We start from the raw sequence: 12,974 nt of genomic DNA, 5'->3' as shown, positions 1-12,974 counted from the left end.
GGAGCCCCGCACCCCATAAAACCCACACCCCAAAATTAATGGTGCGGGGGCTCTGTCCCCCTTAAAACGCAGCGGTTGGGGGGGGGGAGGGGGGTATAAAATTAAACCAGCTGTAATTAATTTCTGTATGAAATTGTAATTAGCAATTAGCTCCTCCCCCAGGTAAGGGCTTATCAACGGTTGTTAATATGACCCCAATCAATAGCCAGGGGACTGCGGGAGCAGCGGCGCCCGGTCCGGGGGTCCCCCCGTTGTTCATGGGCGGGGGTTGGGTTCCGGGGGGGCGGGGCGGGGGGAGGCGCGGGGACACGCGTGGTGCGCGGGGGGGGGGCGGCCCTTTGTCAGGATGCTCTGAGGAGGAGGAGGAGGAGGAAGGTGGGTGATGGCAGCAGCCCCCGGCCGCAGCCCCCTGGGGCGGGGGGGATTTGGGGGGAACCTGGGTGACCCCTCCCCCCCTTTTCCTCGCCCACCCCCCCCCCCCCCAAATTGGCCGCATGCAGGTGGGGGGGGGGGGGGCTGCATCCCACCCCTCCCCCCGTGCTGGGCCTTCATCCCCGGGTGGTACCGAGCGCATCCTCCTCCCCCCGGGGCGGGGGCGATGCTGCGGCCCCCCCGCTCCATCCCCGGGTTCCAGCCCGGTTTTATCCCCGGTTCCATCCCGGTTCTCGCTCCCCCCCCGCCCTGCGGCTGCCGCAGCGGCGCTGGGCGCGGCGCGGGCGGAGGCGGGGATGGGGGGGGTGCGGGGGATGCTGGGAGGGGGAGCCCTGGGTGGGGGGTCCTGGCCCAGCCCCCCCAGACCCCCCCTTGTGCCCTCCGGGGTCCAGCGCGGCCTCCCCGGATTTACCGCGGCCCCCCCGCCCGGTGAGACAGGTGCGCTCCGAGCAGCGCAATCGGGGGGTCCCCTCCTGTTCTGAGCGGATGGGGGGGGGACTGGGGGGCGCCCCCGGGGGTGGGGGAGCGGCCCCGCCCTGGGTTTTGGGGGGGCCTTGGATGCAGCATCCCCGCAGTGATCGGGGACGGTGACCGGGAGGGGAGGGGAGGGTCCTCGGGGGTCTTATTGGGGCCCGTTTGGGGTCCTTTTGGGGTCGTGGGGCGGGGGCTGGCTGGGAACCTCCCCCCGTGTGGCGGCAGAGTGGGGCCGAGCCCCCCATAGTGGGTGACCCCAATTTGGGGGAGCGCCCATGGGTGCCCTGAGCTGTGCCCGTTCTCAGCCCTCTCCGGGCTGTCACCCAGCCCGGCCCGTGTCCCCTCCCGGTGTCCCCACGCTGTCCCCTCGCCCCGGGCAGGGCGGTTCCCCTCTGCCCTTATCAGCGGGCCGCAGCCGCTCCGTGTTTTCGGTGCTTTCTCCCCAATCTGTACCGGGGCTGTGACGCCGCGTGTCCCCGCGTGTCCCCAGGATGAGCACGGCCGCCAGCCCCGAGCCCCTGCCCGAGCCCCCCGCCCCGGGGCCGCGCTGTCCCCCCCAGGAGGACCCCGAGTTCCTGCGGGCGCGGGGCGGGGCCGGGGACCTGCGCCAGGACTTCAACCTGATGGAGCAGAAGAAGCGGGTGACAATGATCCTGCAGAGCCCGGTGAGCCCCGCGCTGGCCCTGGCCCCGACCCCGCTCACCTGTCCCCAGCCCCTTCCCCTGTGTCCCCAACCCCATCCGTCTGTCCCCGACCCCGTCCCGCCCGTCCCCATCCCAATCCTCCTTTCCTCAGCCCCATCCACCTGTCCCCAACCCCGTCCCACGTGTCCCCAGCTTCTTCCCCAACCACGTCCCGTCTGTCCCCGACCCATTTGTCCCCAACCTCTTTCTTTACGTCCCCCAACCCTTATCTTCTGTCCCTATCATCCCTGTCTCGACTGTCCCCAAACCCCTTCTTCGTGTCCCCAGCCCCTTCTCTTCTGTCCCCCACCCAGCCCAAATCCGTCCCTCCTGTCGCCAACCCCTTCTTGTCGCTGGCCCCGTCCTTTGTTGTCCCCGCCCCATCGCTCCTGTCCCCAAGCTCATGGATGTCACCACACGGTGTCCCCACCTGGCAGTGCCACTGCTGCTGTCACTGAGCTGCCAGTGCCACTGTGCCAGCAAGGCAGCGGTGACACCGACACCAGCATGGCAATGCCACCGTCACCATGCCACCAATCCGGTGGTGCCACCATCACCACTGTGGCACTGAGCTGGTGATGTTACTGCCACCAAGCTGGTGATGCTGGCACCACCAGTGAGCCACCAAACTGTGGGTACCACTGACACCAAGTCAGCAGTGCCACCCTCACCGTGTCACCAAGCTGGTGGTGCCGCCATCGCCTCTGTGGCACACGGCTGGCAGCATTGCTGCCACCGAGCTGGTGATGCTGTCCCCACTGCCCCGATGTCCCCAGCCGTGCCACCCAGCCCGTTGTCACCCTGTCCCCACAGTCCTTCCGGGAGGAGCTGGAGAGCCTGATCCAGGAGCAGATGAAGAAGGGGAACAACTCGTCCCACGTGTGGGCGCTGCGGCAGATCGCCGACTTCATGGCCACCACGTCCCCTGCCACCCTGCCCACCTCCCCCATGGGTACGTGGGGCCCTTTGGGGACGAGGGGCTGGGTGGGAAAAACCCCAAAACCTGGGGGGGCACCAAATCTTGGCAACCTTGGAACCCCCAAATCTCACAAAAACCTTTGGGACCTTGAGGGGCCTCAAATGCTTTGGGACCACCAAACCTTTGGGACCTTGAGGACCCCAGAAACCTTTGGGGTCATCAAACCTTTGAGACCACCAGACTTTGGGGACCCCTAAACTTTTGGCATCTTGGGGACACCCAAACCTTTGGAATCATCAACTCTTCGGGATCTTGGGGTGCCAGCAAACCCCTGGAATCCCCCAAACCCTTTGAGGCCCACCAAATCTTTGGGGCCATCCAACCTCGGGGGCCACCAAAGCTTTGATGCCTCAGGGACCCGCAAATCTTTTGTGGCCACCAAACCTTGATGTCCAGCAAACCTTTGGGTCCACCAAACCCTGCCAGCCACCAAACCCATCCCACAACCCTGTTCCCCTGCTGAACCCCCCCATGATTTGGGGGGTCCCACGGCTGACGGGGGGTCCCCAATCCCCAGGGCTAGCATCGGTCACCCCCATCAATGACCTGCACGGGACAGAGGGGCCGGCCCTGGCCAAGGGCGAGCGGCTGATGCGCTGCAAGGTGGGCAGCATCCACCGGCTGCTGGACCTGTACGGCTGGGCACAGCTGGGACACGCTGCTGTCACCGTGAGCACCCCGAAAAACAAAAAATAGGGGATTTGGGGTTGTTTTGCGGGCATTTGAGGGTTATGGGGACTTTTGGTACCTGCTGGACCTGTATGGCTGGGCACAGCTGGGACACGCTGCTGTCAGCATGAGCACCCCAAAAAACCAAAAACTCAGGGGCCTGGGGTTGCCCTGGGGGGATTTGGGGTTGCCTTGAGGGTTTGTGGGTTGTTATTTTGGGGGGCAGTTTGTGGGGTTCTGGACATTTGAGGTGGGTTGGGACTTTGAGGGTTTGTGGGTTGTTATTTTGGGGTTGTTGTTGGGTTCCTTTGGGGTGTTGGTTTGGGGAGGAGTTTCAGAGGCTTTCTCAAGGTTTAGGGGCGATCAGAGGGGTGTGGGGCTTTCGGGGGGAACGTTCATTTTGGGATTTTTCCCGACTGTGTCTCACCCCACCCTGTCCCCCGCGGCAGCTGCGGGTCAGCAAGGAGCAGGAGCACTTCTTGGTGGCCCCGCAGGGGCTGGCGTGCAGCGAGGTGACAGCGGCCAGCCTGGTGAGCCCCCCAAAACAACAACCCCCAAACCCGGGGCTGCCCGCGTGGGGAGCAGCCCCCTGAGCCCCCCGTGCCCCCCAGGTGAAGGTGAACGTGCTGGGGGCCGTGGTGGAGCAGGGCAGCACCGGCTTTGCCCCCGACGCCCGCAGTTTCAGCCTCCACGCCGCCATCTACGCGGCGCGCCCCGACATCCGCTGCATCGTGCGGCTGCACACCCCGGCCGCGGCCGCCGTACGCGGGGAACGGGCTGGGAGAGGGGGGATTTGGGGGTTTGGGGGGTTCAGGAGGCAAGGGAACTTGGGGGAGATTGGGTTTGGGGTATTCAGGGGCTCGGGAGTGAGGCGAATGCAGGGGCGTTTGGGGGAGGTTGGGTTTGGATCTTGCGAGTTAGGGGAACTTGGGGAAGGTTGGGTTTGGAAGGGATTTGGGAGGGTGGAAGGGTGTTTTTGGAAGGGTTGGGGGATTTGGGGACTGGGGGAGATCAGAGAGATGGGGTTTGGGAGGATTTTGGGGGCTTGGGAGTGAGGGGAATAGGGGGGGGGTCTTTGGGGGATTTGGTTTGGAGGGATTTGGGGGTCTATGGAGTTAGGGGAACCTGGGGGGATTTGGGAGGGTGGAAGGGTGTTTTGGAAGGGGTGGTCGGGTTTTTTTGGGACTTTTGTTGGTGGTGTTTTTTGGGGGGGCTGGGGGTGTTTCTGGGGGTGTTTGGGGTTCCTGCCCTGCCCCTCCCCGTGCCCAGGTCTCGGCCATGCGCTGCGGGCTCCTGCCCATCTCCCGCGCCGCGCTGCTCCTGGGGGACGTCGCCTACTTCGACTTCCGCGGGGAGGTGGAGGACGAGGCGGATCGCGTGGAGCTCCAGAAGTGCCTCGGGCCCACCTGCAAGGTGAGGGCGCACCTGGGGGGTGCGGGGGCGGCCCCGCCCGCCCCGCCCGCCCCGCTGACATCCCGCGGCAGATCCTGGTGCTGCGGAACCACGGCGTGCTGGCGCTGGGCGACACGGCCGAGGAGGCTTTCTACAGCATCTTCCACCTGCAGGCGGCCTGCGAGGTGCAGGTGAGCGCGGGGCTGGGCTGGGGCCGGGCCCGGAGGGAGCGCGCACGGAGCTGGGCCAGGCTCGGGTCAGCCGGAGTGCCCCAGGGGCATGGCATGAGCTGGGCCAGGTGTCTGCCCCTCATTTCCACCCCTGTTTCCTGAGCTGTGCCAGGTCTGAGCCCCTCATTTCCACTCCTGTGCCCCAATCTGTGCCAGCTCTCAGCCCCCAGTGCCCCATCACCATGGCATGAGCTGTGCCATCTCTCAGCCCCTCATCTCCCCTCCATCCCCCGTGTCCCATCTCTCTGCCCCGTTCCATCCCCCGTGTCCCGTCTCTCTGCCCCGTTCCATCCCCCGTGTCCCGTCTCTCTGCCCCGTTCCATCCCCCGTGTCCCGTCTCTCAGCCCCGTTCCATCCCCCGTGTCCCGTCTCTCTGCCCCGTTCCATCCCCCGTGTCCCGTCTCTCTGCCCCGTTCCATCCCCCGTGTCCCGTCTCTCTGCCCCGTTCCATCCCCCGTGTCCCGTCTCTCTGCCCCGTTCCATCCCCCGTGTCCCGTCTCTCAGCCCCGTCCCCGCCGTGCGCCGCCCCCGGCCGTGCCCGCGGCTCTGTCCCGGGCCGTCCCCGCCCAGCGGTGCCCGGTGTCCCGCAGGTGTCGGCGCTGGCGAGCGCGGGCGGCGCGGAGAACCTGATCGTGCTGGAGCGGGGCGCGCAGCAGCAGCGCGGCCCGCAGGCGCTGAGCGCCGTGCGCCGCGCCGGGGCCACCTTCGGGCCGCTGCACAAGAGCCGCCTGGGCGAGCACGAGTTCGAGGCGCTCATGAGGATGCTGGACAACCTGGTGAGCGCCGAAACCCGCCCCAAAACGGGCGGGGATAAAGCAGAGTTTATCAGGGGCTCGGTTTCTTCGTGCAGGAAAGGTTCCTCCTCTATTCAGAGTGTATATATATAAATAGGTTTTTATATATTTTTATATATTTATATATAAATATATTAAATATTTAATTTTATTTTTATATTTTTATAAATATATATATTTATATAATGTATATTTATATAACTATATTAAATATATCTTTCTATTTTAATGTATATATAAATATATATTTATATGTTTTTATATATTTATATCTAAAGATATTAAGTATTTCTTTTTATTTTTATATTTATATATAAACATATAATTTATAGTATATGTTTATATAAATATATTAAATATATCTTTATATTTTTATATATATAAATATATATATTATATGTTATCGATTTACAATTATATATTAATATATTTCTATTAAATATATTTGTATTTATATATAAATATATATTTTTGAATATAAATATCAGAGTGCACTGGGTTAAACCTAACTGGTCAGCAGTGCAGTGAAACCCAGTTCAGTGCTTGGTAAGGGCTAGCGAATATAACAATATTTTCTCTTTTTAGCTCTGTTTACATATCTTGTTCACTGACCTATGGTTCATGCGGGTGCAAAAGGTTCTTTCACTAAAATAGGCTGCTGCACTAGCTGTTTCCTCATTCCTCTAACTCTTCTTGATGGCGACTCATAAATCATTTCCTTTATGATGATTTATGAGCCAAAAACATGCTCCTAACCCTCAGCTTGCCCTGTGTGCTGACTCCTCTCTCTCTGGGCGCTTCCCCAGGGCTACCGCACGGGCTACACGTACCGCTACCCCTTCGTGCAGGAGAAGAGCAAGCCCAAGAGCGACGTGCTGATCCCCGCCACCGTCACGGCCTTCGTGTTCGAGGAGGAGCCCGCCGGGCCCCCCGCCCTGCGCCAGCACGCCCACAAGCAGCAGAAGGAGAAGACGCGGTGGCTCAACACGCCCAACACCTACACCAGGGTCAGCCTGGCCGAGGAGGCGCAGGGCAGCGCCGGGGCCCAGAGGACAAAGACCACGGTGAGGGGGCAGCGGGGGCTCGGGGATGGACGGCCAGGGAGGAGGAGGGGGGTCCTGGCATGGACCCCGCGAAAACCTGGGGTGTAGGGCCCGGAGACCGCCTGCATGCTGTAATAATGGTGATTTTGGAATCCCGCCACCCCGTTCTTGTGGGGCTGAGTGCTCTTGGCTTTAGTAGGGTCTGTCCTTCTGTGCAAGATGCATTTATTGGGGTCTTCTCATTTATTGGGGTCTCTCTCTATGCAAGACACATTTATTAAGGTTTCCTCATTCACTGGGGCCTTCCCTCTATGCAAGATACATTTATCAGGTTCTCCCTCTATGCAAGACACATTTGTTGGGTCTCCTCATTTATTATCAGGGTCTCAACAAAAGATGTATTTATTGCAGTTTCCCCTCTACACAAGATGCGTTGTTTGGGGTCTCCCCTCTACGTAAAATCCTTTTATTGGGGTCTCCCCTTTATGGGGGGGTCTCCCTTCTACACAAGACCTATTTATAAGGGCCTCCCCTCTATTATTGGGTCTCTCCCTCGTGCAAGGTGCATTTATTGGGGTCTTTCCTCCGTGTAACACCTGTTTATCAAGGTCTCCCCTCTACACAAGATGCTTTTTTGGGGTCTTCCTCTATTATTGGGGAACTTGTTTTGGAGTCTTCCTCCTTCTATATATGATGTAATTAGTCAGGTCTTCCTTCTATGCTGTTTATTGGGGTCTCCCTGCATTTATGGTGCTTTCCCTCTACATTGGGGTCTCCCCTCTATACAAGTTGCATTTTTTGGGGTCTCCTCTTCCCCAAACCTGTTCCTGGGTTTGCAGTGGCTGCGGGCAGACGAGGTGGAGAAGGGCAGCAGTGGGACCCCGATCCGCATCGAGAACCCCAACCAGTTCGTGCCGCTCTACACGGACCCGCAGGAGGTGCTGGAGATGCGCAACAAGGTGGGCAGGGCTGGGGGACAGCGGGGTCTGGGGGGGCTCAGCCCCGTCCTTGGAGGGGGATTCAGCTCTGTCCTCCCCCACAGATCCGCGAGCAAAACCGCCAGGACGTGAAATCAGCTGGGCCCCAGTCACAGCTGCTGGCCAGCGTCATCGCCGAGACCAGCCGCAGCCCCGTATGGCACCCGTGTCACCCTGTGTCATCTGTGTCACCCTGTGCCACCTCATGTCACCCTGTGTCACCCCATGTCCCCAGTCACAGCTGCTGGCCAGCGTCATCGCCGAGACCAGCCGCAGCCCCGTATGGCACCCGTGTCACCCTGTGCCACCTCATGTCACCCTGTGCCACCTCATGTCACCCTGTGTCACCCCATGTCCCCAGTCACAGCTGCTGGCCGGTGTCATTGCTGAGACCAGCCGCAGCCCCGTATGGCACCCGTGTCACCCTGTGTCATCTGTGTCACCCTGTGCCACCCCATGTCCCCAGCCCCCTGTCCCTGTGTCCCCAGTCACAGCTCCTGGCCGGTGTCATTGCTGAGATCAGCCACAGCCCTGATGGCACCTGTGTCACCCTGTGCCACCTCATGTCACCCTGTGTCACCCCATGTCCCCAGTCACAGCTGCTGGCCGGTGTCATTGCTGAGACCAGCCGCAGCCCCGTATGGCACCTGTGTCACCTGGTGTCCCCAGCCCCATGACACCCCATGTCCCCAACCCACGTCATCCTGTGACACCCCGTGTCCCCATCTCTCTGGGGGGGGGTCTTGACACTGTTCTGGGGGTGTTGACACTGCCCCAGGGGGGTGACACTGTTCTGGGGGTGGTGACACTGCCCCAGGGGTGTTGACACTGCCCCAGGGGTGTTGACATTGCCCCAGGGGTGTGGCACTGTTCTGGGGGTGGTGACACTGCCCCAGGGGTGTTGACACTGCCCCGGGGGTGTGGCACTGTTCTGGGGGTGGTGACACTGCCCCGGGGGTGTGGCACTGTTCTGGGGGTGGTGACACTGCCCCAGGGGGGTGACACTGTTCTGGGGGTGGTGACACTGCCCCAGGGGTGTTGACATTGCCCCAGGGGTGTGGCACTGTTCTGGGGGTGTGACACTGCCCCGGGGGTGTGGCACTGTTCTGGGGGTGGTGACACTGCCCCAGGGGTGTTGACACTGTTCTGGGGGTGTTGACACTGTTCTGGGGGTGGTGACACTGCCCCAGGGTGGTGACACTGTTCTGGGGGTGTTGACACTGCCCCAGGGGGGTGGCACTGTTCTGGGGGTGGTGACACTGCCCCAGGGGGGTGACGCCACTCCGGGCTCTGTTTCAGTCCACCGAGAGCCATCTGGGGGACGCAGAGGCCAAGGAGGGCGGGGAGGAGGCTCCCCCCGAGCCAGAGCCCCCCAACCCCTTCAGCCAGCTGACGGACCAGGAGCTGGAGGAGTACAAGCAGGAGGTGGAGAGGAAGAAGCGCCTGCAGGGTAGGAGAGCCCCCCAAAGCCCCCCGAGCCCCGGGCGGCACCGCGGGGACCGGGGCCAGCGTGTGTGTGTCTGTGGCAGGCGAGAAGGACGCGGCAGCAGAGGACAGAGGGGCTCCCCCCCCAGAGCCGCCCCCGCCGGAGCCCCCAGCGCCTGCAGAGCCCACGGAGGGTGAGTGGGGTGATGAGCACCCCAAAACGAGGAAAACGAGGGCTGGGGTCCCAGTGAGCAGCAGGAGCGGGGGCACAAGGGCGGCTGCGGCCAAACGGCGCTGGGACGCAGCTGGCTGTCACCTCGCGTCACCTCGTGCTGTCACCCCGCTCCAGAGGGGCCGGGTTAGGGTTAGGGTTAGGAGGAGGACGTGAGCGGTGGCTTTGTGGGGTGCAGGGGACAGCCCTGTCCCCCAGCCCAGTCCCCACTGTTCCCACCCGCAGCGGGTGCCGGGGCGCGGCTTGGGGCTGCTGGCTCTGCCATGGTGTCTCGTGGTGTCCGTCTGTCTGTCTCCACAACGTCTCCTTTCTCTTTCCTCCCCGTGTGCCTGTCACCCAAGGAGTTATCCCTGAATCCCTGGCGCCGTAGTAAGTACGGAGAGGCCACGCCGGACGGACGAGGGACAGGGGCTCGGGGCGCTCTTCGGTCTCCGTGGAAATCCCTTAGGAAACCCCCTGGGGAACCCCTCCCTCCCTCCCTCCCTCCCTGGTGTCGCTTCCTGCTTCTCCTGCTGCCTCTTCCCGGCTCTCCATCCCACATCGCTTGTCCCGCGGGGAGGGGGCGGCTCGGGGGGCTCGGGGGAGCAGTGCCTGCGGCAGGACAGGATCAAACCCCAACGTTCTCCTCTCGGGGAGGCCAAATCCTGCTCCTGCCCAGGCCCCACTGCACATTTGGGGGGATGGCCCCCCCCAGAACAGCGGTGCTGCTGCCCCAATTCCCTGCTCCCTCTCCCCTTCCCAAGGTGATAAGAAGGCCGATGGTGGCCAAGCCCCCCCTGATTCCACTGCCGAGAAGGAGCCACCAGCGGTGGTGAACGGGAAGGACGAGGAGCAAAGCACCGAGGAAAACCTTGGAAAAGGGGGGACAGACCGGACAACCACCAACGCCGACCAGGACGCCCCCAAGGAGAAGGAGACAGTGACCAGCAACCCCGTGTCCCCCGACGGTTCACCCTCCAAATCACCCTCCAAAAAGAAGAAGAAATTCCGGACCCCGTCTTTCCTGAAAAAAGGCAAAAAGAAGGAGAAGATCGAGTCCTGAGCCTCCCGAGGCCTCGCGCGTGGCCTCCCCGCGGCTCCTGGGATCGCCGAGACCCCGAGGCACGGCCCTAAACCCCGGAACCCGGCTGCTTCCCGGGCACGAGGCACCTCGTCCCCCTTGTCACCCGCCTCTGGGGGCTGGCACCGAGCTTAGAGAGACCGTGGTCCCCGTCTGGGGAAACTCCCGCTGCACCTCCCTGCCCCTCTCCCTCCTGGGCTCCGGCCCCTTCCCACCGCCGTGGGCCGAGGGATGGATTGTCTCCACCAGAGCCCAGATCTGCTTGGTTTGAGGAAGAAAAGGGTGTTTCGTGGTTATTTTCTTCACCTTCTGTTTCAAGCTCTGCTGGAATGGCGCTGGCTTCATCCCCAGGGAAAACCGTCCATCGCTTTGCCAGGAGAACGGGATCGAGATGAAGGCTTTTCCTGAAGGAGGAGCTGAGGTTTTTCCTCCCTGGATTGTAAACCTCCCTCTCCGTGGGCTCAAGAACCACTTCATCCCCTTCTCCTGGTACTCCCAGCCCGTGTTTTGCCCACCCAAGGAAGAGCAGCAGGATTTCCCACCGCTGGAAAAGCCCCCACCTCACTGCACGACCCGCACCTGGGAAAATAGGGAAAAAACACCCACAACCCTCCGGGAATTGTCTGTGTTATTCAAAAGTGAGCAAAACTCACTCACTAAGTGCTACTTCGGGATGAACACACGCTGCCAGCTCACAGCGACCCCGGCCACGCCGGCCCCCCGCTTTTCCCAGCTCTGGAATTCCCAGCACAAGTTCCGTCCTTCCTGGCGTTCCCTTCCCTCCCAGCGTTGCCACCTCCTGGCCACCCCCTGCCCGGGAAGAGCCCCAGCCCTGCCCGTGTTCCCCACAGCCCTTCCAGTGCTGGGATCTGGGGATAAATCACCGGGATCAGCCCCAAATCCTCCCCTTTTCCGGGGTGCTCACCCTGAGCCTTGCTGCATCCATGGAGCCCTGCCCAGGAGCTCTGGAATGGCCCTGAACCCCTGTCCGGGGCTCCCCCAGCCCAGCAGGGTTTTCCCCATGTGCCATCGCTGTGGTTTCAAACCCTTTCCCTGCCTTGAGACAGCTCCTGGGGCTTGGATCCCCTCTGGAAGGGCAGGGAGCCCACGGAATAGGGGGCGCAGGAAACAGCCGGGAGAGACCAGGCAGGGACCTGGCCAGAGCCCCAGCCCGAGCCTGGATTTTGGGAAGGGCCTTTGCCCTGCCCAGTGTCCCCCCAGAGGTCCCCATTCCACCCCTGCAGGATGGGGGGCACTGAGGGGACACTCTGAGCCCCCAAACCCTGTCACTGGGGGGGCTGTTCCTCACTGCCACTGATTCTGAGGCTCTTTGAGGCCGTTTGTGTCACCTGGGTGACCCAGGGCAGCAGAGCCTGCAGAGACAGCCGTGTCACCTCCCTGGGGTAGCACTGTCACACCTGGGGGCAATTCCTGAATGACAGCACTGCCACACCCCCAGCCCACCCCGGGGGCTCCCCCAGGGCTTTTGTCCCCTCTTTGTCGCTGAAGGTTCTGTCCCCAGGGCCTTTGTCACCCCTTTTCTCCCCAAGGGTCTGTCCCCGGGGCCTTTGTCACCCCTTTTCTCCCCACGGGTCTGTCCCTGGGGCCTTTGTGACCCCTTTTCTCCCCAAGGGTCTGTCCCCGGGGCCTTTGTCACCCCTTTTCCCAAGGGCCAGTGGCTTTGCAGGGGACCCTGGCGTTGACCTCCCCATCCATGAAATTCCAAGCAGAAAGGGACGAAGGCTCCAGTGCCACCATCATCACCATGACAGAGGGCAACAGAGCCAAGATCACACCCCAGGACCACCCCTCGGGTACTTCCCCCAGCCCACCTCCCTGCCTCCCCCTCCCCTCACTCCAGCAAGGCTCAGGGTAAAGCAAATCCCTGATCCAGGGTCTCCACACCCGCACCTCCGCTGGAAAACAGAGGCTGATCCCAGCCTGGCAGCGGGGAAGGGCGAGTCCAGCTGGGCTCAGCGCCTCTCCTCCCGCCCGGGGCTGCCCGCCGGGGACGGGCCGGGAGGCAGGGCGGGTGTTGGAGCCCCGGAATGGCACCGGGAGGCGGCCGGGGCGTGGCATGTCCCCCCCCGCGTGTGACAATCGCGGCCGGGAGCGCGTGGAACGCCGGTGTAAATAAATAAACCCCGTGTTTGGCACCCGGCAGCGCTCGGAGTCTGAGGGATGGGGATGGGGAGAGGGATGGGGATGGGGAGAGGGATGGGAATGGGATGAGGATGGAGGTGGAAATGGGAATGGGGTAGGAATGGGATGGGGATTGAGGTGGGAATGGGAATGAAATGGGGATTGGGACTGGGATGGGATAGGGATGGGACAAAGATGATGGGGACGGGACAGGCTGGAGGTGGGAATGGGAAGGGGATGATGGGGACGGGACAGGCTGGAGGTGGGAATTGGTGTGCCGGACACCGGGAAGGTTCCAGCAGCTTCTCCCAGAAGCCCCTCGTGACCCCCCCAGCACCGAAGCCGGCACAGCCGCAGCACGTTCGGGACAGGGCCCGGGCGGGCAGAGCGAGCAGCAGCCTGAGGAAGGTGACGGTGACGGCCCCGCCTTCCTCCCCTCCTT

The 12,974-nt window shown here is 62.2% G+C and overlaps 1 protein-coding gene across 2 annotated transcripts; it reads left to right on the top strand.

Moving 5' to 3' along the window:
* Window positions 1-309: 309 nt before the first annotated feature.
* On the top strand, window positions 310-12,546 carry ADD2 (adducin 2). 2 transcript variants are annotated; one of them, XM_066567200.1, is made up of 16 exons: window positions 310-375; window positions 1,397-1,571; window positions 2,403-2,541; window positions 3,086-3,237; window positions 3,687-3,767; window positions 3,849-3,998; window positions 4,507-4,650; window positions 4,722-4,820; window positions 5,450-5,635; window positions 6,460-6,717; window positions 7,536-7,655; window positions 7,739-7,828; window positions 8,973-9,123; window positions 9,203-9,292; window positions 9,672-9,699; window positions 10,074-10,177. In XM_066567200.1, coding segments are annotated over exons 2-16 (1,863 nt in total). In that variant the 5' UTR covers window positions 310-375; window position 1,397; the 3' UTR covers window positions 10,075-10,177. The 2 variants fall into 2 exon arrangements, with proteins under 2 accessions (XP_066423297.1, XP_066423296.1); XM_066567199.1 differs by lacking the exon at window positions 9,672-9,699 and having other exon boundaries at window positions 317-375; window positions 10,074-12,546.
* Window positions 12,547-12,974: the final 428 nt, after the last annotated feature.

The sequence above is a fragment of the Molothrus aeneus genome, chromosome 29 (genome assembly GCF_037042795.1).
Source record: "Molothrus aeneus isolate 106 chromosome 29, BPBGC_Maene_1.0, whole genome shotgun sequence".
Lineage (NCBI taxonomy): Eukaryota > Metazoa > Chordata > Aves > Passeriformes > Icteridae > Molothrus > Molothrus aeneus.
Note: the sequence above shows the minus strand (reverse complement) of the source record. Positions and strands in the feature narration are given on the sequence as shown.